Source organism: Labrus bergylta, chromosome 23 (genome assembly GCF_963930695.1).
Source record: "Labrus bergylta chromosome 23, fLabBer1.1, whole genome shotgun sequence".
In the NCBI taxonomy this organism is placed as follows: Eukaryota; Metazoa; Chordata; class Actinopteri; order Labriformes; family Labridae; genus Labrus; species Labrus bergylta.
In genome coordinates this window covers 15,305,412-15,331,119 of record NC_089217.1, presented here as the reverse complement: position 1 = coordinate 15,331,119, position 25,708 = coordinate 15,305,412, and the positions used below count along the sequence as shown (strand labels likewise).

The window sequence follows — 25,708 nt, the reverse complement described above, 5'->3', positions numbered from 1 at the left end:
ATTGTTCCTACCCGATCAGACAGTTATCTTTTTTTTTCAAGTAAAAACATTTAATTGGCTGCAAGATAAAGAATAGATATGATTGAAAATTCTGGTTTATTTTGTTCTGTGGAGTGAGCATCAGCAGACCTACCGCAGTAAGTTTTGTAGTGAAGGCACTTTCAAAGATTGTCTATATTTAAGACGATGAACCAAACAACGGTAAAAATGTGTCACCCATCGTCACTTCTGCAAATCTCTATCTCCAAAACCTTTTGCAAGAGTAAAATCTGCTGACCAATGACGCACATGACCTCACCTTCAACTTTTATCCCAATGTGACAGACATAGCAAAAATAATAATTACATTTCAACAGTTATTAGGTATACCATGGTGTTGAGTTTTGTAGCAGAGATGGCAGTACATGATAAAGATAAAGATAAGATAAAGATAAACTTTATTGAGAAAGAGTTATTGTTATTAAAAACACACACAGCATGTAGCATTATTGTTATGAGTGGTGATGCTGTTAAAGAGTCTGATTAAACAGTCTGATGGCAGATGGGATGAACGACCTGCGGTAGCGCTCTGTCTTGCAGGGTGGGTGTCTCAGTCTGCTGCTGAAGGAGCTGCTCAGGCCCCCCACAGTGTCATGCAGGGGGTGAGAGGGGTTGCAACACAGATCAGTGTCTTTACTGATTGATATGGACTGTGTTGTGGACACAAGCCAGTGTTTCATCCAACTATGTACCATGGACCATCCTGAGTATTTGTGCATGTAGTTGTGGGCTCAAAGGCCGTGTCAGCATGTGATGTTTTCTTGATATCTAAGTTGAAGGAAAACATTGCATATTTTAACTCATACTCAGCAATTTGTGGTCCCTGAAAAAGGTCATTTAAAGCAAGAGACATATTAAAATGAAATGGTCAGAGTGTATGCAGCATGAACATACTTGTGCACGTTGTCACACAGGCTTTTTCTAAATGTGTAACTCCCTTTTTTTCTCCCTTGTTGATATGATCAGAGACATATTCCAAATGTCCAAAGAGCTTACCTCAGAGCCATGGAAAGATAACACAACTGTATGAACTATAATCCCCACTGCTTCTTTAATAGGAAGTTCATGTGTAAAAACAGTTGAAGACACAGCTTCCACTGCCTGTTTTAAATATTATCAAATGAATGACAAAAAAAAGAGTACGATATATAAAAAAAGTGCTCTCCCTCTCTTTTCAAATTTATCCAAAGGGTCACTCATGGAAGAACAAGAATATTGAATAAGCTAATTAATAACTACTTAAAATAAAATTACATTAAATGTTTTGTTTTGAAATCAGTTGATTGCTAGCCTATATAAATATATAAAATATATTAAGAAGAAATTAAAGATTTGATAATGAATTGTTCTATATAAAGAGGAATGTCGTTCACTGACGTTCAGCCAAGTCTTGATACCCGATAAACCCGTCGGAGTGAGTCCTCTTTCTTCTTGTCAATCTTTGGACAGATTTCCGGATGTTCGCCCCGCCCCCTTTTTTAAAACGTCAACAGCGCCAAACTCGGGGTTCCCAAACGGGAAGATGAGCATTGAAGCCGAGGGGCCACAATGGAGGAAAATAAATTCGGTTGCAGGAGTGATACCTCGGTCCAGACATGGACACCGAGCAGCGGCAATACGGGAGCTGGTTATTGTGTTCGGGGGAGGAAACGAAGGGATATCAGAGCAGCTCCATGTTTACAACACTGGTAAGCTAACGTTAGCTGCATGCTAACTAGCAGGTAGCGGCTAATGTTTTTAGCATCTCCAGGATTTAGAAACACAACTCCAACCAACGCATCCTTTACCTTGACCCTTAATATTTGTATTTGAATGGTTCTTGGTTATCTTCGCATCATTATAGTCGTTATATTTTTATTTTTAATTTCCAAGTAGTGAATAATTTGAGCTGAATATCGCTACTACAGTTAGCTCATGTTGGCTACTTTGTTGTACTCACATTAATTCAGCTGTGATATAAACTGTTGTGTTCACTGGTTGGATAAAGATTAAAGGGACAAGACGTGTGACTGTAATGTCCTATTTATTTGACATGTTAATTAAAAACTTTATTGTACAAAGTCATAAACATGTTGATTATTTTGATCTTTAAATGTTATTTGAGAGCTTCGTGCAGTTATGTTTAGTTTATGTCTCAATAGTTAAATTCACCAAAACTGAGCAGACGAGTTTAATCTATTTAAAAAACATCTTTGTAGGAGGTCTGGAGGTCTCACCCAGAACATCTTTAGCAACAGAAATGTCTTTCCCTCAATTTGATCAACATTTATGCACAAAATTTGAAGGTTTTCCTCACCACTTTGAAATTATGATTTAGTTATGTGATGCTGTGTGTCCTCTTTTTATGTTCATCAGGAACACGATGCATTCATTTAAAAACATGTAGACTTCGAGTTCTTGTGTTTCTGATATTTCAGACCTGCAGAGTTCCTCCAGCTGGAGCTTCATACAGGCTCTGCAGCATTTGTTGTTTTTTATGACATCATTGGACTAACTTTAGTTTAGTTTATATTTAATCAAACATAATACAGGATGTGTTCATTCTGTGACACATGATCAAAGTAAGTTTTACTGACAGAAGAGTTTAATTCATAGAGGGGGTGGGACATTGTTGATTGACAGACAGACAGTCACCATGGTTACTCACTCTCACCTGCCTGCTGCTTTGTAACATCATTTAGTGTAATCCCTATAAATTCAGTTATCACAACAGGTGAGCTTTGGGTGGAGAAGCTTGATAGTAAACTTTTAAAAACTGAGAGAGAGCAGAAAACACAGACAGCAACATTTTAAACACCGGGGTTATATCTCTCATCACTGTCTGTCTGAGCTCCTCTCTGTCTGTCTCTCTGCAGACTGTTAACGTCTCTCCGACTCGTTAAACGGTTTCTTGTGTCGCTATCTGAGATGTAATCTTAACTGTGCACACTATGCAGATAAATTAACTGTCGCTCACGCCGTGTCGGTTTGGAAAAATATCAGAACAGTTGCATATAACCGGGATGGAGTTGTTTTTGCGGACTTTACTAGTTTAGTTTCGTTTTCACCGCTGCAGAGCAAAAGAGGAGGAGACGTGTCTGTGTAGGAGCATAAACTGCAGCATGATAGAATAAACACATTAGTCCGGTTCTACGATCTCTCTGCTTTGGCAGATCGTCAGCACGCTAAAATCCTTCACGATCTAAGATCGTTATCTCGCCCACCACTATTTGCACATTTTATTTTTAAGCTGTGTACAAAAACTCAAAGACAGCTTTCACCTGTTTCTTCTGTCTTGTGCAAAGCTCAAATCTGACCATTCTTCCAGTTTCAAAGCAGTGGTTCCTTCCGGCTGTGAGGGGGGACATCCCGCCCGGCTGTGCTGCTCATGGTTTCGTCTGCGAAGGCACCAGAGTGCTGGTCTTTGGGGGCATGGTTGAGTTTGGGAAATACACAAACAGCCTTTATGAGCTTCAGGTAACACCTGCTGTCACATTTCTTCAATAGTGATTCCAATCATGTCTGTGTCATAAATACAATTTTCCAATGTTTACTTTGGTCCTGTGTGGCTCAGGCTAGTCGCTGGCTGTGGAAGAAACTGAAGCCCAGAGCGCCAAAGAATGGCTCGCTTCCTTGTCCACGGATTGGACACAGTTTCACTCTTCTGGGAAACAAATGCTACCTATTTGGAGGGCTGGTTAATGACAGTGAAGACCCCAACGGCAATGTACCAAGGTAATGTGCAAAAAAAGACAAAGGATATGACAGTGACAAGTGAAGAGCTTTTCAAAGAGGCATACAAGCAGCAAAACAAGTTGTATTTGTTGTGGAAATATTTAGATTTGATTTATATTTAAATAAAAAACAAAACCCACATCAACCGAGAAAGTGCTCGGGATTTTTCACTTTAATCTAAGTGAAAACCCACAATTCTAAATGAAACTTTATCTGCTAACCAGCATGGGTATTGTGGATATAAACGCTCTGTCAAAGAATGGATTCATGAATGTGTTTAACTCCCCCTCAGATACATGGATGACTTCTATGAGCTGGAGCTACAGTCTGTTTCAGGGGCACGAGGATGGAGCATCCCAGAGACAAAGGGGGGTGGTCCCTCAGCTCGGGAATCTCACACCTCGGTTGCCTACACTGGACTCGGCTCCTCGAAGTTATACATCTTCGGAGGGATGCAGGGATCCCGGTTGGATGATCTCTGGCAGCTCGACATCGGTAGGGTGCCTTTTTCGTATTCTGTCAAAACCATAGTAGGCTTGTATCTTCATCTTAAAGAGAATAGAGAATCCACTCTTTAAAATGTAAAACATTATTTTGTCGTCCTTCTCCTTTCCTCAGACACCATGGTTTGGTCCATGCCTGAAACAAGGGGCTCCATGCCACTCCCCAGAAGCCTTCACTCTGCAAATGTCATCGGGAACAAGTAAAGGCTCCTTCTTTTGTAGCGTCATGATGAAATGTTATTTAGCCCTGCAGATGTCAGGTTTGTATTTGAAGTTGACTCTGCCCTGTTACAGACTTCTGAGTGTCCCTCTGTCTGTAGGATGTATGTGTTTGGTGGCTGGATTCCTGTCCCAGAGTCCGAAAAACACAAGGCTCCAGGAATAGAATGGATCTGCACTAATTCCTTAAGTGTGCTCAACCTAGGTCAGTATATTTCTTAACTATTATCCCATATATCTCCCCCCCCCCCGTGTTTATATACTTTGGGGTTTAAATTTCTTTTATATACAAAAGCTTTTTGAAATGCTGCAACAAAATCCTTGCGGCAAATGTGCCCAAATCAATCGTTATTGCCACTGACAGGCTCAACTTTGTGTCTGACATGTTTACAGAAAGGATCACAACAGCTATACACCTTATTGTTCATGTCATTTGTGTACAGCAGTTTTTTTTGCCAGCAGACTCCATTGACAAGGGCAGTATTTTATTACCTTTTTTCAAGGTTTATTTTTTGGGCATTTTAAACCTTTATTGTTTAGATATAGGACAGTGGATAGAGTCAGAAATCGTGTAGACAGATGAGGGAAAGACATGCGGGAGAGGAGCCACAGGTTGGATTAGAACACCAGGCCGCCTGCTTAAGGACTATAGGCTCTGTACATGAGGCGTGCACACTAACCACTAGGCTACCTGCAGCCCCTCAAATGCAATATTTAACCTTGCAGGGCAATGGGGGGCAACCATCGCCTGATCTACCAGTTAGTACTTTTTTTATAACTTTTTCTTTCGCTTTTTTCTTTCTGACAATATAACAACAATACCGACAGGTCAAGTCAGCTGTACACAGGATGTGTCTGGTGGCCTTTAGGAAAGCATGTAACAACTCCTATTGATACAAAAAAGGACCCTACCTTAAAAACAATGTCACCCTGCAGAAATCCGTTCTGTAATCTTTTATTTTTTCAAGATTTATTTTTGGGCTTTTTATGCCTTTACTGTAGAGGTAGGTCATTTGATAGAGTTGGATATTAGGGAGATATTGGATTTGAACCTGGGCTGCTGGCTTCGAGGGCTACAGCCTCTGTGCAACGGGCACTCGGCCACCGGAGTCTTTCTGTAATCTTGTCAGAAACTTAAAACAACAAACTGATCATGTTAGTTGTAAAAACATGCTCAGCTTTTTGTGAATATACTTTCAATAGGCACCTCTCATGAATACATTGCAGTCATTTACAGCCTTTGTCAATTCTGAAATGGTGTGTGCCAATGACTTGCTTCGATCCAAACTCTTTAAAAAACAGGACCAGGGTTTAACAAACACTGACAGATACCCCTTAACTCTAGGTTTGTCATTACCAACACTCTGTTTTTGAGAAACTCTGAAATGTGTGATGCACGTTTTGTGTTTTCTGCATCATCAGTACCTTCACCTTCTTCTACCTTCTTTTGTCTCAGACACCATGAGTTGGCAGAACCTGGGACCAGAGCAGCAGGACGGTATTGAGTCCCAGCTGCAGAGCCAGGGACCTCGGAGCGATGATCCGTACGCCTGTAGACCTGGAGTCAGAGCCGGCCACTGTGCTGCCTCTGTCGGGTCCAGGCTTTACATCTGGAGTGGCCGTGACGGATACCGTAAGAGCTGGAACTACCAGGTCTGCTGCAAGGACCTCTGGTACCTGGAGACAGGTGAGAGCGGACTTCTTGACTTAAGTTGTCTTTTAGTTTAACTGCTAGACTTTTGTAACATTGCAATGCTGTAAATAACCCAACTCGCTCATAAGGCTCTGTAATCTGCACTCAGCTAAACCAGCGACTCCAGAGGCGGTGCTGCTCATCAAATCCACCGTCAGCATGCTTCACGTAGCATGGCGACCCCTTGCAGCGGCGGACTGCTACATCCTTCAAATCCAGCCTGTGTGTCCTCCCAGCATTGCAGCCGATAATCCTCCAGCCACACCAGCGGAACCCACTGCAGCAGACGGAGGGGAGGGCAAGGGAAAAGACTCCAAGGGTAAGGAGAGTGCACACATTCTGTGATCAGGATGATCAGGGTTTTTGGTGATAATCTGCTTAATTCTTCTTCCTCAGGTGTCCAATCTGTTCAACCTCAAAGTGAAAGAACCTCTAATAAAGAAGCGAAAACATCTGCTCAGGTAGTGACATGCTTTAAACACTTATCACTGTAAATACATTGTATTATATGAAATAAAAAAAAGCCTGTTTAGCAACATATAAGGCTTGGTACCTGCCTCTGTGACTAATGGATTCAATAATCTGCCATTTTCATTTTGTGTTTTAATTGTCCTTCTGAATTTCAGGTCAGTTCATCACAGCAGGAAACTACAGAAAAATCCCCCAGTGGCACGACACAGAGCAGAGGAGAGAGAGAGATGGGGACTGAGGAGGACAGTAAGTCTTGTTTCAGAGTAATTCAAAAGTGCAGTAATCAGTTTGACTTTTGTGATTCAGCTCATGTCATTGTTTAGGAATGACTCCTCCACTGTCGTTGTTATTGTTCAACATCTACATGTAAGATGATGCAAGTAAGATTAGGTATTTCATCTTCTTTAGGAAGAAGATATACACATTTTTATTAGTGTCAGAGTGAGGGGCTGTACTTGACAGAACGCCCGAGCAGTTTGGGGTTCGGTGCTGAAGTCCAGGGCACCTCAACAGTGCTCAGGAAGTGAACTCTCTGACCCATATCAAGACTTCCCATCCCAAGGCCCTACAGAATGAGTTACTGCCACTATCCATTGTAATTGGATAGCTTGATAAAAAAAGTGACAGTTACCCAAAGTTTAACATTTACTAAATCATGGAGAAAACACCAAACATGTAGCGCTCAGCGTGGAATAGAAGCTCAACACCTCATAACTCCTCCTCTGGAGTCTTTAAAGGAGGCATATATATGACGCGCTCCCATTGCATAGAATTTAAAAATGATTCTTGCCTCACAACTGAGATGTTTCAACAGAGACAGGACCTGAGTGTCACTGCAGTATTTCAGCGTTGATCGACTGAGTCTCTGTGTTTTGTTTAAAGGGCGACAGGCGACATCGACAGCAGAGGTCAGGAGCTCAGCTCATCAGCAGCCAGGTAACGATGACGCTAAAGCTCAGATGTAGTGATAAAACAGACTGCAGCAGGCTGAGGGGTTTAAGGAGTGTGACTCACTGTAGATGTCCCTTTGCTTTTTACAGAGAAACTTCCCGATTCTGCTGACAAGACTTCAGATTTGTACACGCACACGGCTAAGGTCAGAGGCGCTCACTGAGCAGCAGTTATCAGCTCTCTTATCATCTGCTCTCTCTAATGTAAGACTTTAAACTGTCATTTGTGATAACAGAAGAATCCAGAGGAATCCGTTTGGTTTGATGCCGGCGTCTTCAAAACACTATTCTCAGAGGTCCACCATTACTTTCTGCCTGCTGACAGTGAGCAGGCGATCGCTGCTCTCAGTGGCCGAACACCAAATACTAAAGAGGTAAAAGTAAAACTGTAACTGTTGTGTTTATGAAAGCCTGATCTCAGACTTCCTCTACTGTATGTTACATGTCATCAACACTCTCTCCTCCCTGAGTTTTCTGTCGCTCTTCAGCTGCCCTATGAAGTAACGGCAAACTTCCTGTAACAATAATAATACTCTGGGATTATAATTGGGACTAACCAAATATTGATGAAACCCTGTCCTCATAGGTCGTGCTTTTGCCAAAATATGAATTCTAAAATCTGAAATCAATTTGTTTTCCTCCAGAAGAAGTTGCCGGGGCCTCAGGACTACCAGAGCCGAGGGAAGCGGGAGCTGAATCCAGGTCAGCCCTACAGGTTCAGAGTTGCAGGCATCAACTGTTTCGGACAGGGAGACTTCGGCCCAGTCAGCGAGTTTAAAACCTGCCAGCCCGGCTTCCCCGGAGCGCCCTCTGCTGTCAAAATCACCAAGGTAACGCATCAAGAAATGTCAAAGTCCAGGGCAAAGAGGATGTTATGATTGCTGTGGGGAACGAGGGAAAAATGAACTTGAGTCGATCATATTCAGGCTGAAAAAGGTTCTGTGTATGAAGAGAGAGCTGCTGTGTTCTTCACATTCAGGCCAGCGATTCGGTCCACATCACGTGGGAGGCGCCCTCCTCTCCATCGGGTCGGATTCTGGAGTATTCCATGTACATGGCTGTGAAGAAGAGCCGCTCCAGCAGCGGCGAGCGTCCCGGTCAGATGTCTTTCATCAGGATCTACCGGGGCACCAAGATGTCCTGCTCGGTCAGCTCCACCCACCTGGACAACGCTCACATCGACTGCTCCGCCTCCAACCGCCCGGCTGTCGTTTTTCGAATAGCTGCCAAGAACGAGCAGGGCTACGGGCCAGCCACGCAGATCCGCTGGATTCAAGGTGGCGGAGCCTTCCTTTTTTTTTTTTTCTCATCCTCCTTTTTTTTTTTTTTTTTGCATCAATTTAGTGCAACTTGTACTAACTGTTCTTGTTTTTCAGATCCCACTAAATTGCGAGCGTCTACATCAAAAACAGACAATGATGAGGCTGACCAGGATGCTGCTGATAGGTCAGTTCATCACCTCTCATGATTTCTGCTTAGTTTCCTCTTCCTTTACCACTTTCTTAAAAAATAGTTTCTGTTTCCTTTTTTTTCTTTTCTTTTTTTTTTTGCAGTTCCAGCTGAGAGATGATCAGACAAGTTACAACACGTTTGAAGAAGACTATGTGCACTCAGAAAGTGGGCATTAAAACCTGTTCAGATGTTGTATATTTCTAGATAGTTTTGTTAATTTATTTTTTTATGTATTTAATTATTCCCTTGTAAATAGATAATCTTCACAGGAATTTTGACCACTTTGCGTTTTTTAGTTGAGCTAATTTTTTAAAAGTAATTTTTATGATGCAGACCAAAACTACATATATGGTTTAAAACTTGTCAAAGGTGTGAGGTGCCTTCGTATTCTTCATGAGCTATGGATGCTTCATCGAGATTGTCGTGCTTTTGAATAAAACATGTACTGTGAAATGTGTCACTGAACCATCATAAGGGACGTATAACCTTTTTTTTTTTTTTATAGCTGACGGACACCATGTCCAATCATCAAAGAGGTTATGTAAAACAGGTTTATTCCTATTTCAAGATTTTTATACTCATAGTTGTATGACTCTAAAAACCTTGTCAGTATTATAACTTTTACATCAGTGGTTCTCAACTGGTCCAGACTCAGGCCCCCCCCCCCGCCCCCCCCGCTGCCAACTCCATCATGAAAAATTGTGACCCAAATTTCAGGTATTATTCAGCCCATCAGATTTATTTAACAACCTCGAATGCTACAAACAGGTGGCAGAGCAAAGACATGGAACAAAACAAACACGTTTAAAAGAGGCTTCATAGACTTCTTGACAGTTTTTTTTCCTCCAGGACACACGATAGCGACCCACTGAGCGCAGCCTCGCGACCCACTTTTGGGTCCCGACCCACCAGTTGAGAACCACTGATTTTCATCATATTTGTCTGTGTTGTACTTCCTTGTTTGTCATTGTTTTCTCAAGATGTTTACTTTGTTAACATGTTACACATTTAAGTTAAAATAAATTCTGATGTAATTCAAAACTTGTATGCACAACTCATTCTCCAGATATGAATTAAAGGAATCAAAAGTGCCACGGACATTACAAGGAAACATTAACGTGTCAAGTTTGTTACTGATTCTGGTTTAAACATTCAGTGGGAATGAAGTTTTGTTGTTTTATCTGACTCAGACTCAGGCAAGTGAAGGCCCTTTAAAACCTGAGTGATGATGGGAGAGATTACCAGACATGATGTCAATGCTGCTGCATTTTTGTCCTGTTGTGTTTTCAATCAATCATCCAGCTGGAGCTGATACCAGCTGTCATCAGGCGAGAGGCGGGGCTCACCCTGGACTGGTCGCCAGCCAATCACAGGGCTGACATAAAGAGACAGAGAAGCACTCACACTCACAATCAAACCTTGGCAATTTAGAGTCACCAGTTAATATACCGAGCATGTCTTAGGGCTGTGGGGGAAAGCCGGAGAACTCAGGGACATGCGAACTCCACACAGGAAGGACACTTTGCGACGGGGACTCGAACCAGGATCCTTCTCACTGTGAGGCACTAACCACAGTGCAGCCCCTTTAAACAATAAATCTTTATTTGTATAGTGCCAATTCATAAAGATGAGGTCATATGTAAAAATACCTTCAATCAATCAATCAAACTTTATTTATATAGCACCTTTCAGACAAATGAAATTGCAGTTCAAAGTGTTTTACAAGAGTGCAGAAAAGTTATTGACAAAAAGTAGTTCATAAAATCATTGAGAGACTAATGCACACCAATAAGAATTAAAAAATATGTATAAAAATAAAATAAAATACGACACATAAAAGCAACAAGATATTAAAATAAATACACAAGAGGAAAATATTTAAAATTGTAGTAGGATAAAAAAGACAATACAGTAATGTTAAGATTTGAATTTATATTAAGCACTATATAAAAGCCAGACTGAATAAATGAGTTCTAAGACTGCGTTTACCCATTGCTATTTTATCTTTTTATTAACTCACTATAACATGAGGGTTTTATCTTTGTGTGGAAAAATGTAAGATATAAGTAAATATCATTAAAGCTGTATATTATTAAGTAATAATAATAGTAATAATACATCTGTCAAACAAAGATGAATGAAACCATTGGCCTTTACTATCAATACAAACATGAATTGTAAATAATTAACAAGTTAATTTACAATACAAAGTAACCACAGTAGGAAGTTTAAAGTGGATTTAACAGACCGAAATGCACTCTGGGATTTGTTTTCCCATGATCCCACAGTTTGTAGTTTCCAGATTAGCAGGCTAGCGACACAAACAGAAAGCAAAGAAAAGGATTCCCAATTCAACAAGATGTAAGTGTCTGCAAAGTTCTGTAAACAAGTTGATAATTTAATTCAGCAACATTTTATTGGGGGTGCATTACGTCACTCACACAAACATGCGTGTGGCTGTACGTAACATACGTAACATACGTAACCGTTTCAGGCTAACTGTGGTAACAAACATTAGCTTTCAGTAAATTGTAGAGCTCGTTGATTACTCGTTTTATAAAGTGACAACGTATTTGAGTTTGCGTCGACCACATATCCGAATTATACGAATGGCAGCGTTTTTATGACTCTGTTTGTTTCTGCTTTGTGAGTTAAACTGCGAGTGTCCGATAATGGACGCCTCAAAGAGGCTAGCCTTTAGTTAGCTAGCTTGTTAGCATATTAATCCGCGCGATATTTGAAAACAACGCGATCCTTTTGACAAACTGAGGATTTAAGAGTTTATTTTAGCTCTCTTATTATGATCAACACAAAAGAAAACAGTGATTTTATGAAAGTTTATACCCTCTGTTGACCCCCAGACCAGACTTAAGTTAGATTGTCTCCTCTCACATTCCTACAACAAAGTGTAGACTAATAAGAACATGTAGAATTATGTGTTTATTAACATGAGTGACTGAGTATAGCCTCCAGGATGCTTCATGTGAAGTGTTCTGGTTTGAGCAGAGGAGCTAACTAATCACTTGAGATTGATTCAGACTGTGAGCTGAGTGGTTAGTGAAGCTGTGGGACTCCTCTTAAACACACCATGGTAACTAACTGACAACAAAGCCTGCTCCTCACCCTCCTTAAAGAGAGTACATTTGGTTTCTCCCACCTTTAAAGGCGAGCTGACACCTATTTTTGTTCCTTCCTTCCTTCTTTTATTTTTTAAAACTCTGCTTCCTTCATCCTCTCCTGTCTGCAGCTCTTTCCTGCAGCGGTGAGATGACTTCCTCAGCCCTAGGCCAGTCTGCCCCTCTGGTCTCAACCCTGGAGTCTGGGATAGGGAGGTCTGCCGCCATGCTGGGGATGTCCGCTGGGCTGGGGGGAGCAGAGATGGAGCTGCAGAAGTTGCTAATCGACGAGAGGATGAAGTGTGAAAACCATCGGACAAATTACCAGACGCTGAAGGCTGAGCACTCCAGGTAAAGCTGAATCTGCTTAGATGAAAACTTCACACTTTCTTAATTTGTTGAATGTTTGTGTATGAATTCTGAGAGAGACTCAGACTGGGAACACTTTATTAATCTCAAAGGGCGCTTCGGTTTTGGCAGTCTATCCACACCATACATATGACAAAAGGCAGACAGAAGTACAGCAGAGACGATAAATAAATCAGTGCATTGAGCGAGATGCTCACTGGAAGGGCAGTGGACGTGACACCCTAAAAGATACATGGTTTAGTCTCCTTATGGTTTGCCACACTGTGCTCAGTCTCACCCACACGTCTTTCTTTTCCTACAGTTTGCAGGAAGAGTTCACCCGGGCCCAGGGGGAACTGAAGCGCCTCCTGAGTGACAAGCAGGCTCAGCAGGAGAAGCTGCAGCTGCTGTTGGCTGAGCTCCGAGGAGAACTACTGGACAAAACCAGAGAGCTGGAGGAGCTTCGAATGCAGGTACCAAATACCTGCATTATAGTTATACAGTGATAAGCAGTGATCAGGGACTTAGAGACTGGATTAATTTAATAAAGGGATCGGCATAGTTGAGAACAATGCAATAAATTTAGTATTTAGTTACTTCATTGCTGTAGCAGCAGAGTGCTGTGTTTATAAAAATGTTAACCCTTATTTGTATGCCTTGGACTTTTTTCTCCTTTTGCATTTTTTTTAGTTTGAGAGATGTATGGTTTTTTTTTTTTAAATATTAGAACTGTATTGAAGTTTAAAATTTTTTTGAGATATTTCTGAGATTTTTAAATGTGAGGTTTTGTGTGTGTGTGTGTGTGTGTGTGTGTCAACCAGGTGATGACCCCTCAGCGGCTGGAGCTGCTCAGAGCTCAGGTGCAGCAGGAGATGGAGGCTCCAGTCAGAGAGAGGTTCAGCAAACTGGAGGAGGTCAGTCCCTTTTTTTCTGTATCACTGTAATAACTTATTTGAGACGTTAGTGTTGCAGTTTTTTTGTTGTTGTAGACAACGAAACTGTTGACTGAAGTCGTTGTACGGGAAAAACAAAGGTGTCATTGATATTAAACTAGAAACAAAATTAGGTAATTAGTTAGTTACAATCTTAACAATTATTTAATGTGTTGCAACAGTATTGTATTTCTCATTCTGAAGCTAAATTAATAAACCTCCATTGGTTACTTTCAATTCAACGGATCATGGAAAATTCTGGTCTTATCCTTACATGTCCCGCTCTTAAACCGGCATTAGCAACTCTGACTTTGAGTCCTTAGCAACAGTCAAGAGATTAGCGCTGATTGCCTCTTGACGATCATTTCAATGTCTCTGCTTTCAAGAGGGGTTTTATCTCATTTCCATGGCGCCTGCTTGATTGCTCCCCCTCTCTTTTCCTGTTCTTGTGCGTCTTTGTAGGAAGCGGAGAAGTACAGGTCTGAGTACAACAAGCTGCGGTATGAGTTCACCTTTCTGAAGTCGCAGTTTGAGCACCAGAGAGAGGAACACGCTCGTGTGCTGGACGAGAGGAAGATGCGCTACGACGCAGAGGTTTGTTGTTAACTTGGTCACAGTTGAGGTTTGCTTATGCCTCTTAGTGGACTTCTAATACAGTTTGATGTAAAGATAAGGTCGATAATAAACCGAAACGACCTCCCTCCTGTTGTCAGATCTCCCGGCTGGAGAAGGACCGGGAGGACATGGTGGCTCAGTATCAGAGCTCGGACCCGATGCGTGATGGGAAACGGGTGGAGGCTCTGCTGAGGGAGAAGGCCCAGCTTCATCTGCGGCTGAAGAGCCTGGAGGCAGAGGTGGCCGAGCTCCACGCCCAGAGAGAGAACTCAGGCCAGCAAGCAGAGAGTGTCCAACGCATCCAGATCAGACAGCTGAAGGAGACTCAGGCGGAGGTGAAGTCTCTGGAGGTGAGACAGCAGCGGCAGCCCTGTGGGGTTAATGCACTTATCTGCCTTTATTTATTGTTGCATGAATTACTAAATGTATACAAGTTGTGAATGTACAAGGCAATTACTTAATTTGCGATCGTCTGATCTGATTGGTTGTTACTGTGCCAGGCGGAGCGCCAGTCGTTGCGTCTGCAGCTGGAGCGGATGGAGAGTGAGTACAATCTTAGCAACGAGCAGAACAGCACGCTAACAAGCCGCCTGCACAAAGCGGAGCGAGAGGTCAACTCCCTCAACTGCCAGGTACGCTGCTGTCCGACCTTTCAACCAGCGACATATCCTTTAAGATATTACTGGACACTTTTCAGTTTTCATGTTTTTTAACTGTTCTGCCCATGACATAAATCGAAGTGTCTTTTGGTTATAAATAAATCTGACCATAATAAAATCTTCTTTTTTTTTTAATACCTAATGCATCTCATTTCTAGCCACCCTACTTGTAGTGTATCATTTGGAATTAATAGAAAAGGTGTCTTATTTTTGTTTTCCCTGTTCTCAGGTTGAAAGTCTGAAGCATTCACATAAACTGGAGGTGGCCAACATCAAACTTGAGTGTACCCGCTCCAAAGGGGAGTTGGAGAGAGAGAGAGACACACTGCATGGACAGGTTGATGGTAAGAAACACACACACACACACACACACACACACACATGCGTACGCTCTTCTGACCGCCATTGCTTCAACATTTAATCCTTTGATGGATACTGTCCACTCTGTCTTTGTTTCCGGGTTGTGTATAATCCGTTTTTTCAATTCAGTAAAACATTCAATTGATCTAGACTTTCACATCTTGAAGCACACATCAGGTGTTTAATTTTCCCAGAACAAAAACTATACACATGACTTATTTATTAACCAAGTTTTCCTCTCGTGTGTCTCAGGTCTACAAATGGACGTGGAAGGGTTGAATTCTGCGGTGGAGCGGCACAAGGAAGCTCTGGTGGAGAAAGAGAGGGAGATCGTGCGAAAGGTGCAGGCCGCCCGCGAGGAGGAGTTTAGCAAAATTGCAAACTTGCACGAGGAAAAGTGAGGATCACCCGGGTTTTGTTTCAGCGGCTGATATCTGTCATGCAGTTAAAAAAATCAGAATTTTATTGTCTGTTCTATTTTCTAACTTTAAGTGTTATTTTAGAGGAACTAATATTGTCTGCATTTTCTAGGTTGGAGTTGGAGAATCGTCTTGCTACTCTTGACCAGCAGAGGGCGCTGCAGGATGCTACAGGCAATGCCCAGAAAGAGGAATGGGACGAGCGTCTTCGTAGAACCCAACAAGGAGAGGAGCTGGCTCGAAGGGAACTGCAAAACCTCCGGTCAGATTGGCAATATATGTTTATTGTGCCCCCCCCAAAGTTTTATTTATCTTTATATATTTATAATTCTAAACTTATGAGGAGGAGACTGAAACAAATTCAGATGAAAGGAAACTCTGGAGTTTTTTAGATTACTTAGAGCAGACACAGAAGTCTGCAGTTAGCAGCACAAGTTTCAGTTTCCATACAAACATTATATGGTCAATTTATCAGAATAAAAGGCTCCAAGATTATAAAGATTTTGATGCCATTTGTTAAAACCATAATCAAGTGATTTATTGAGTTATATTTACAGCAAAGTTATCTTTGTTAGATGTAGTGGGAAGGTGGAAATTATTAAATTAAAGGCTGGGTTGGTAATTTTTGAAAACTAGCATGATTTTGAAAGCAGCATTCCCCCAGTGCTGCGTTTGCACCCACCCCCTCCCCTATGTGCTCACTCAAAAGCCACGCCCCCTCACTTGCATGCACAAGCGACATTGGTCCAGAAGCGGACCTCATCTCATGTTTTGAGTGTGGGCTCGTGCATGCATGAGTTAGAGATCGAGCGGGGAGACAGGGAGGCGCCTGATTGGTTCATCAGATTGTTACCTCGTGGCAGACATTGGTCAAAGTTTCTACAGACTTACAACTGATACAGACGGTGGATTTTCTTTGTTCATTTTTCAGAGAACATGAGTTATTAATTTCTGTCAGGATCTAAAGACAATTTCAACCAAAATCTTAAAAAGTGAATCTGGAGGAAATGACCAACCCTGCCTTTAATGACCACAACGAGCACTTGATAAACTGTGATTTCATCTTTTATGTTCTTAAGGATATCCTTTGCTTTCACTTATGAAATCTCTTCCGTCTCACAGAAACAAACTACAGCAGCAAAGCTCCCAGCTTGAGGAACTGGAGAGACAGAAAGCACATGTTTCTGACCTGCAGCATGTAAGTCCATTTCAAATACTACTGTGTCCTTTATCCTGCAGGCAGCAGCTATTTAACAAACCGGAGGAGTTTTTATTCTTTGACTAAATGTGAGTTATCTTTGTGGCCCAACAGCAAAACCAGGAACTGGGAGTCCAGCTGGGGACTCTGTCTCACTCTGAAAGTGACCTAAAAGAGGCAAACCAGAGACTAAAAGAAACCCTGGACAGAGTGAGGGAGGAGCTGAGGACGACCCGAGGACAGGCCGAGAGGAGCCAACACGAGGCAGAGAGGTAAGAGCTGCAGATGAATCAGCTCAACAATTAAAGCATTGAACAGTCCATACATATACACCTTTTTCCTCCGTCCTCTCTCTCTCTGTTCCGTTGCTCTTCTGCAGGATGGTGGAGGACCGTCGGGTGGAGTGGTTGGAGGAGAAACACAAGCTGCAGGAGCGAGAGGCCGAGCTGCAGCAGAAATACTCGCAGGCCAAAGAGAAGATGCAGAGGGCGGCAGTGGCCCAGAAGAAGGTACTGCTGCTCATTACTGACTTTGATTTCAGCACTTATGCAGACTGAAACAAGGGAACAAATAGTCAAAAGGCAAATTAGATTTGATTCACACAATTCTGAGTTGGTTGCATGAGCCATGCTTGATCAAGTTTTTTTTTCATATTTATTTGACATTTCACCTTTAGATTCTTAAAGCTTATAGTAATACCGTTGTGCTTCACCGTTAGCTCGCTGACATCAGAATAGTCTAAAGAGAGACAGTTTGTTCTTCTCTGGATCTTGCTGACATCATGTCTGTCTGTGTGTTTGTTGTACAGAGGAAAGAGCTGACGGAGAACAAAGAGAAGAGGCTGAAGGATAAGATCCAGCTACTGGAGGCCAAGATAGAAGAGCTGGAACTGGAATCTGCTGCAGCAAAGAAGTGAGATCCAAAGCTTTTCATTTTACACAAGATAAGAAAAGATATCATTTGTTGTCCCCAAAGACTGTCCTGCTACTACTGGAGAATAAAAATATGTTCATAGAGATCGTACAAAACACAACATTTCATGTCACAATTCCACATAAACATAAAAACACCTCCTTGGAGTAGTGACATGTTAACATTTTGCACGGCCCCTCATCACATTCTACATTACCTGTTATTCAGAATATTAATGGACATAGGCACAAATGAATGCTTATAGCGGTTCAACCTAATCTGACCGACCCTGAATCTTCTCCGCGGTTAAAATCTGAAACTCAGAGTGAAGAGTGCAGTTCAGACAGACTGCTCATAGAGTGTTTGGAGAGATGGGTTTTTTTTTTTTTTTGAACGCCCATGATTTACATAGCAGTCTGCACAAGACGAGTTATCTGTGATTTCAACTGAACAGTGACACTTGAAAATCAAAAGGATTCAAATCATAGGCTCTCTCTCTCTCTCTCTCTCTCTCTCTCTCTCTCTCTAGACGTTCATGTTTCTCAGAGGAGCAGGCTCAACTGAGCAGGCGGTTAAAGGAGATGCAGAGACGTCACAACGAGTTTCGACGCCTCCTATTGGGCGGCCAGGGTCCCTACAATGTAGGCCCCGCCTTCCTGACCTCCTCACCCACTCCCTTCCTGCTCCTTGGGTCTGATGGGCCGCTGTCAAACATACCAGTAAGCAGTAGTAGCAGTGCAAAGAAGTTCCCTGCATGAGCCTGTTCTGAGCTAGGTGATTAATATGAACTCTGCAGAACACTTCACTGTTGCTGCATGCAGGAAATGCAGCAACGGTTGTGTTTAGAGGATGTGGAGTCTTCCACTCTCCTCTCTCGCGCTATAGAACCCACACGATAGAGGTTGACAGGTGGTTATACATTCCCACCACACACACACGCACACGCTGTTTGTTTGATAAGATTTGAAGCAGAGCATGTTTACCACAATGTGGCTGTGGCTCAGGGGTAGAGTTGGTCATCTCTCAACCAGAAGGTTGTCAGTTTGATCCATGTCTGATGTCTCTTAAGGCAAGACACTTAACCCCAAAAAGCTCCTGCTGCTTCGTCTGTGACATAACTTTGAATGGGATTAGTTACTCCTGATGGTCACTATACACAGCAGCTTTTACCATCAGTGTGTGTGTCATGCAAACTTTCAAAATCACATATTTAAACTATACAATGCCTGTTTTGATTTTTTGATTGTATTGAAAGAGAACCTCAAATCTGAATTTTGAATGTCCCTCAGGACATATATAGTATCTATCTATCTAAATCTTTTTTAACTAAAATATGCTGTGAGCTAAAGAGTACAGAAGTTTGACAGGTTTTCTTTTGGCAACACAGAAAATTACCAAATATTTGGTGCCCATGAGTTGTATTTTTGTTGCTTCGGTTATGCAAAAGATATTATATTGTCTTTTTTGTTCACTAGAACCATATCAAACTTTCAGAATCAGGTAACGTGACAACACTAATGTAGTTAATAAAGTTGTGATTGCAGTTCCTCGTTGTTGACTTTCCCTCCGCTCTGCAGGAGGAGCAGCATCAGAAGGAGCTGTCCCTGCTCCGTCGGAGGCTGGAGGACCTGGAGAGCGCTCAGCAGCAGCAGCTGGAGGAGCTGGGATCTTTCGTGCAAAGGGACCGGGAGGCCACACCGCAGCCTGACCTTTGACCTCTACAATACTACCATAACACATAGGATAAACAATTTAGAGACAGCGTGGGGCCCGTTTCAGAAAGAAGGTCTGTCTGACACGCCAACGCCACTACAAGAGCAACAGTGCTTCAAAAATGGGAGATGAACTGTGATTTTGTCAGCCAGTTTCTAATGTTGACACTAAGTGCTAATATGAAATGCAGCAGCACCTTTTAAAGCTTGACCTTTGACCTCCTCAGGTTTGTATGGAGATGTTTGTTGTTTACACTTCCTGCTCTGCAAACACTCATGTCATAAATGTTTTATTATACAGTTGAGTTTATACAAATTGCACAATGTTGATACAGACTTTCGCTGTACTTTAAATGCATTTTAAAATATGTACAGATACATTTTTTTTACTGTGGTTTTGTTTGTGTGTGCGGTCATGAGTCGTAACAGTCAGTATTGGTGTTTTTGACGTTGAAGTTGTTGCATAGAACCCGACGTCCGTCCTTCCAGTTAAAGTGTCCAGGACGGCATCTTCAAGTTTGGATATTTTAATGCCAATATTCAGAACGTCCAACAAACTTTTGTCTCCTCAGTGAAAAAAACCCAGAGATCATAAGACACAAAGCTCCCCACTGGATCATAAGGCTGGTACCTCCTTTAAGCTCATCTTCAGATCTTCATGTCTGCCCTAGCAGGGGACGTTATACACGCCTCTCCTCAGTCTTCTCCTGACGGCTCCATCAGAGCTTTTACACTCACCACGTCCTTCAGAGTTTGTTCATTTGAGTAAAAGGAGGCAGCTCAATTCCAGGAGCAGCTTTTTAGTCCATCAAACAGGTTTTTCACTTCATGCAGCTGCTCAATCAGCTCAGCAGGAGCTCCATTTTGGCCCAGCTTCTCTTTGATCTGAAGGGGGAAAAAAAGAGGTTACACAGCTGAACTACTGTATGATATTTTACAGGCATGATAATGGCCTGCACGGTATTATGATTAGTTTTTCTCTGTATCGTCTGGTGGCTGTAAAGAATTCAACGTAGAGGTTTCTGGTTAGAAAAAAGCAGCACAGTCCTTCGCAAAAAAAACTCCATTTCTGTAAAACAAGCACATTTGCACCCAAGGTTCTCTTGAAGCCATTGAAACTGATTTCACTCCAGTGGCTGGAGAAATCAAATGGAGCATTTCCAATGTGTACCTTTTTTGTCATTTTTGTCACCCTAAAAATGGCACCAAGGTTGGGAGATATCGAATCAAAATTTCACCCCCTGATCATATGTCACAAAACTCTCAGCTGGATCACAAGTTAATTTCACTTTATCGCTCATTAAAGGCTTTTGCGGTGTTGAGTGTTTGAAAAGGTGTCACTGCACACGAGGACGGGAAAGAGTCAAAGCAAGGGGAAATCAGAAGGCCTACAATCTCACTTCCTCTACATTATCACATGACTGCTGTGAAGTCAAAATCTCAGACATACATCATTACATGAAGAGGCAACCGAAGGGTGTGGCGGTTTGGACTAGTATTATGCTGCTGATGCAGAAGTCACACTTTAAATAAACTCCCACACACTATCTAACTTGCACCTGTCTTGTGAAGTAGATGTGCGAATGTTTTTTACATTTTGAAATAAACCGCATCCAAAATGTATGTATGATTACTTTTGGATTATAAAATGTGGTTAATAACCTCTAGATCTGTGTGACCACTGAACTGATCTCCTCCTGCTTCAAATGTGTTGTCTCCTACACATGAAACAGGTCTTGTTCAGAACATCAAATATATAAATCTAATTTTTTTTTCCATATTTATTCGTAACCAAATGTATAAACATTTCTTAGAGAGAAAGAAGTTGGTCGGTCCCTGACAGTTTCCATTTTTTTGGGAGGGGCATTTTAGTCTTTATTGGATAGAACCGCTGAAGTGAGACAGGAAATGTTGGGAGGAGAGAGTGGGAAGGGTCAAGGTCAGATTTGAACCTACGACCGCTGCAACGAGGACTATATCCTCTGTACACGGGGTGCACGGCATAACCACGAGGCTACCGGCGCCCCGGACAGTGTGCATTAAAAATCATCTAACAGTAGTAAAACCGCAGAGATGTGTGTGAGCTTGTTTGAAAGAACTGACCTCTGTGAAGTATCGCTGGATGAATTTGTAGAGCTCCCTGAGGACGGCAGCTTCGTTGAACTCGTTTTCATGTTTCTGAAGAAAAAAAAACAAAAAAACATCCATTTCCGACTTGTCGTTTTTGAAACTTTTTGAAACATTCTCAAAGAATTTTTTGATGAAATGAACGTAACCTTTGACTCCTCCAGCAGAAAGTCTTTGAATTCTGAGGCAGTGATTAGCGGCTGGTCCCTTATCTGCTTGTAGTAAAGCTGGACTTCCTGTTTGTACTTGGGGATGTCTTTGGCATAGAGGAGCTTGTTGGTCGGCGCATTCTGGAACACGTCAACATGCAGCGTGTGGTGTTACTCAAAACTTGTTTGATTATCATTCAAATTATGACTTACTGTGATCAAACATTTAGGGACACTTGTTTGGACTTCACCTTCCCCAGTTGAATCTCGCTCAGAGAAAAAGAGTCCATGAAGGCCTGAGCGATGACTGACAGGCAGCCGTCCAAATTCGGCGTCTTCTCCATGTCGAAAACAAACTGTGGATTTTTCAGGATGTTGATCCAGAAGCGCAGAGGCAAACTGTGACGGGGAAACAATTACCAAAATAAAATATGCACCACAACCCTTTATGAAGTGTAGGCTGTGTTTTCGGTTTGCTTATTTGTGCTCCAGTCTACAGAGGTTGTTTTTTTTTGCTGACTAAGCAGTACCTGTTTGTCTTCCAGATGTGCAGGACATCTGGGTCAGTGATCTTCATGTTGTCCGCCTGAGTGTCCAGAAAGTCAAAGAAATATTTGACAGCGTGTGGGGCTCTGCAGTGCGGCATCCCCCAGATCGATCTGAACAGGTTCTCCACAAATGAATGCACCGCCACCTTCAAGAGGAAGAACAAGTCGGTGATGTCATTTTAGTAATCAATTTCACTTTCTCTTAACTTTTAGAAAACAGCGGGGCCTGAGAAGTGTAAAATCTTAAGTATTAGCTTCAAAAAAGGTTTTCAAAAATAAAGTCCTGATATTGTGACTATGACAAGAAGAAGACTTTATTAATCCTGATTCACTGACACACACAAACAGGAACCTACGGACCTGCACTAATGGAGGGATGTCAAAGTAAGGGGGCTGTGCATGAATGAATGGGGGTTCAGTGCCCAGGAAGTGAACCGACATCTCTCCAGTGAATAGTCCAAAGTCCCACAAAGCCACTACAGCGACTCTAAAACACACGTTTTTCAGTGCCTGAACTCTACTCTCCTGTAGGTTCTTCGGGACTGTTGTCGGGGTCAGCCCCCTCTTTTTCCCCCCTTCTTCCTCGGCCTATCCTAACTCCCCTTATCCCATTCTTCAAGCTCTGCGCAGTTTCGGCAGATGTCTGTCTGACTCATCATGAGTCTTGCATGAGGCTTTGCCCAAGATGTCTAACTCTTAAAGGGAAGTTTTTTCTTGCTACTGTAACTTTTGCTAAATGTTGCTAAGTGCTAATGATGGATTAACGCTGGGTCTATTACCTGCTCTTTTGTAAAGTGTCTCAAGATAACATTTGTTATGAATTGCCGCTATCTAAGTAGAGATTGATTGATGACTTTGCAAAAAAATTGCAAACAATGCAACATTTCTAAAGCCACATCATTATTTTTTTCTCCATGTCAGACTTGTCTCTAAGGCCTCCATTCTTCCTGCTCTTAACAGAGAAATATTCCCTGAAATGTAAATTACTAAATGAAAATGTAATTGCATTGAATGGAAAAAAAACAACCTTCCTACACAGTTTATTTATCACTGCACTCTCACTTTGCATCAAGTTTTTTTAAATTCCCTGAAAAAGTACTTTTAGACTACCAGCATTGCAATTTCAAATGTGCATGGAAAGACAAACTAAAATGATTATTATAACTCAACAAACAAGTTTCAGGCATAAACTTTAAAAGCGTTTCACTCAGTGTCCACTTTGGTTTCAGGAGCAGCTGTGGAACAATGTTGATGAGTGTAATGTGTTTTGGCTACCACTAGATGGTGCTCAAACATGTCTAAGTTCATAATGATGAGGTTTAGAAAATGAAAATATGAAGTCCCTTTGTGAGATCACAGGGTAGTTGGAAACAGCTGAAGTTTTATTTCTAGTTTAAAATTTAGGATTTCTGAGCATTACCACATTCTGTGTAGACACAAAGCTTCCTTTGTAAGCACTGATGCAAGCAGTATGAATAACCATGTAAGAGCGAGATGATGGTATCAGTTCTGCTTGTGTGTGTGAGCGACATGAGGTGACAGGTTCCTCTTGCCTTCGTGGAGAGCAGCTTGGTGAGGTGCACTTCCTTCAGTTTTAACTTCTTCCTCTCTGGGCTCTTCCTCTGGTCCTCATCGACATCCGGATCAATCTAAACAAAAAAACAAAAAAAACATTTAGTGTTATGCACTATACTGTGTGTAGTGATGAATAGTGATGACTTGGTCTTGTCTCGATTGGTTAATAACCACTGCAAACATAAATTCCCTCTTACCAAATGGAAATATTTCCCAGAGAAGTTCTCGTCATCTAAAGGGAAAAACAGACATTGATGGTTATTTGCAGGAATAATGAACTTCCCCTTTAGCTGAACAACATTTGGGTTTGTGGGGGTTTCTCAACAGAGTGAAATGCAACTATTTCTTTTAATACAGGGATTGTGTTGCTTTTAAAGATATCATCCCATCACTCCTCAAATTTCTGCATTTTCATTAAAACTGTGAGTAGGGCTGGGAACCTTCGGGTGTCTCACGATTCGATTTTGATTCTTGGGGTCACGATTCGATTGAGAATCTATTTCCGATTCAAAACGATTCTGGATTCATGATTCAAAGTCTATTTCTGAATAAGTACATACTTCAGAATCTACTCCAGTTATTTGAGAGACTGGCTGGATTTCTTGCTGCTCCATTTATAATTCTACTCAGTTAAAGAGTTAGCATTAGCACTTAGCAGGGAGTGACTTATTAGCCAAAAAAAAAACAGATTTTGGAAGTTATGAATCTATTTTTACTGAACTACCATTGATGGACTGACGTGACTGGTGTTGATCTTCTTATCTAAGTCCTGTTTCTTGGCTCTTACCCTTCAGACTCCCCTGTGGGCTCAGAGGAGGGTGAGTTTTTTTAGAAAGCACTTTGATTGTCGCTCCATCAGGAACCTACAAAAGCAAATAAAAACACACAAAACATCATTTCATTAGACAACTTCCTTTGTCTGAATTTAGATGCACAGTTTGGTGATGTAGCTCCATAGACAGCGTGGAGTGAGGGCAAACAAAAGAACAAGGCCTGAACATTTCAGGCTGTTTTGTGAGGAGCTGCTTTTCTTTCACTTTGATAAATGTCCGAAGTTTTGGCTGCCACTAGATGGCGCAAAATGATGTCCATAAAAGAGGAAAGAAGGGTCCAAGTTCTGAATGAAGTATGAGGTTAAGCAGAAATGATAATAATATGTTCTTATATGAGATCAAAGGGATGTCTGAATGTTTTAAAGCTGCTGAAGGTAAAGAGCAGCAAAGGCCATATTTCTGAGTTTTTGCACAACACCTCATATATAAATATGTGCATTCACTGTGTCTTGTCTGCATTGTACATGTGCACAGTGTCTAAAGGGGAAACCGCAGTCAGCCACAGAGACATTCTGGTTAGCGCTTAAGGTCTGTTGCATAAACATGAAACATTAAATAACCGCTTTTCAAGAACTTCCGAGCACCCCCCCCTAACATTTCCTCAATTCTAAAGAAAACAAGGTCTTCTAATGACCCTACTGGAAATCAAGCATTTATCTCTGGATATTTGTCTTGCTTCATTTTCTCTTCTTGTCACCCTCAACCACACATCAAGCCTGACATGAGCTTCACATCCTCTCTTACCACATTTAGTTTTGCTGTTGCCTACAGGAAATGGTTGGTCTAAATCTAACAATTCAGTAAGTCCCTGATTGTATCTGTTTTCAGAATATCAAAGGAAGTATTTGCAGTTTTTATCTGCATTTTGAGCTAGTTGCCGTCATCTGCAGAGAAAGTGTTAAACGAAAGTAAAGTAAAATAGCTGCCTATTTTTAATTTTTTTGTCTGCAGGCGGAGACGGCAGTAATGATGGTTAAAGTGAGAAAAAGGCGAGTTCTGTCAACTGATACGGGTTCAACGTGTTAACATGGGCTGTTGTTGGTCAGAGTTGAAGCGTTTTGATGGACGTCTTTCTTACACCTCGGCTCTATCGTCTCTTTAACACAGACACTGCTGTATTTAATAAATGTTTTCCTGGGGCACAGGTTTAGCTCAGCTGGTCGG

At 41.8% G+C, this 25,708-nt stretch overlaps 3 protein-coding genes across 5 annotated transcripts in view; 2 read left to right on the top strand and 1 right to left on the bottom strand.

Annotated features, from left to right (window-relative positions):
- Positions 1-1,511: 1,511 nt before the first annotated feature.
- On the top strand, positions 1,512-10,152 carry hcfc2 (host cell factor C2). 3 transcript variants are annotated; one of them, XM_020634808.3, is made up of 17 exons: positions 1,513-1,727; positions 3,347-3,495; positions 3,593-3,753; positions 4,046-4,248; positions 4,372-4,456; positions 4,577-4,680; positions 5,932-6,162; positions 6,278-6,487; positions 6,565-6,629; positions 6,795-6,885; positions 7,522-7,575; positions 7,680-7,735; positions 7,826-7,963; positions 8,234-8,419; positions 8,569-8,866; positions 8,966-9,035; positions 9,143-10,152. In XM_020634808.3, exons 1-17 carry the CDS (start codon positions 1,562-1,564, stop codon positions 9,150-9,152), a joined length of 2,277 nt encoding a protein of 758 aa, XP_020490464.2. In that variant the 5' UTR covers positions 1,513-1,561; the 3' UTR covers positions 9,153-10,152. The 3 variants fall into 3 exon arrangements, with proteins under 3 accessions (XP_065807632.1, XP_020490464.2, XP_065807630.1); XM_065951560.1 differs by lacking the exon at positions 9,143-10,152 and having other exon boundaries at positions 1,512-1,727; positions 8,237-8,419; positions 8,966-9,136; XM_065951558.1 differs by lacking the exon at positions 9,143-10,152 and having other exon boundaries at positions 8,966-9,136.
- Positions 10,153-11,268: 1,116 nt separating this feature from the next.
- Positions 11,269-19,692, top strand: cep83 (centrosomal protein 83). The gene is made up of 16 exons (XM_020634777.3): positions 11,269-11,402; positions 12,289-12,508; positions 12,828-12,978; positions 13,327-13,419; positions 13,900-14,031; positions 14,151-14,402; positions 14,553-14,684; positions 14,941-15,055; positions 15,324-15,468; positions 15,603-15,752; positions 16,613-16,688; positions 16,803-16,960; positions 17,068-17,197; positions 17,497-17,600; positions 18,130-18,319; positions 19,178-19,692. Exons 2-16 carry the CDS (start codon positions 12,309-12,311, stop codon positions 19,313-19,315), a joined length of 2,166 nt encoding a protein of 721 aa, XP_020490433.2. The 5' UTR covers positions 11,269-11,402; positions 12,289-12,308; the 3' UTR covers positions 19,316-19,692.
- plxnc1 (plexin C1) overlaps positions 19,587-25,708 on the bottom strand; it is a 34,079-nt gene continuing 27,957 nt past the window's right edge. The window contains exons 24-31 of the mRNA XM_020634776.3: positions 24,499-24,574; positions 23,909-23,943; positions 23,690-23,785; positions 22,119-22,282; positions 21,840-21,987; positions 21,589-21,729; positions 21,416-21,490; positions 19,587-20,197 (exon numbers count right to left, since the gene is read on the bottom strand). Coding sequence (XP_020490432.2) covers positions 20,093-20,197; positions 21,416-21,490; positions 21,589-21,729; positions 21,840-21,987; positions 22,119-22,282; positions 23,690-23,785; positions 23,909-23,943; positions 24,499-24,574 — 840 coding nt within the window. The 3' untranslated portion in view covers positions 19,587-20,092. The remainder of the gene's footprint in view (positions 20,198-21,415; positions 21,491-21,588; positions 21,730-21,839; positions 21,988-22,118; positions 22,283-23,689; positions 23,786-23,908; positions 23,944-24,498; positions 24,575-25,708) is intronic.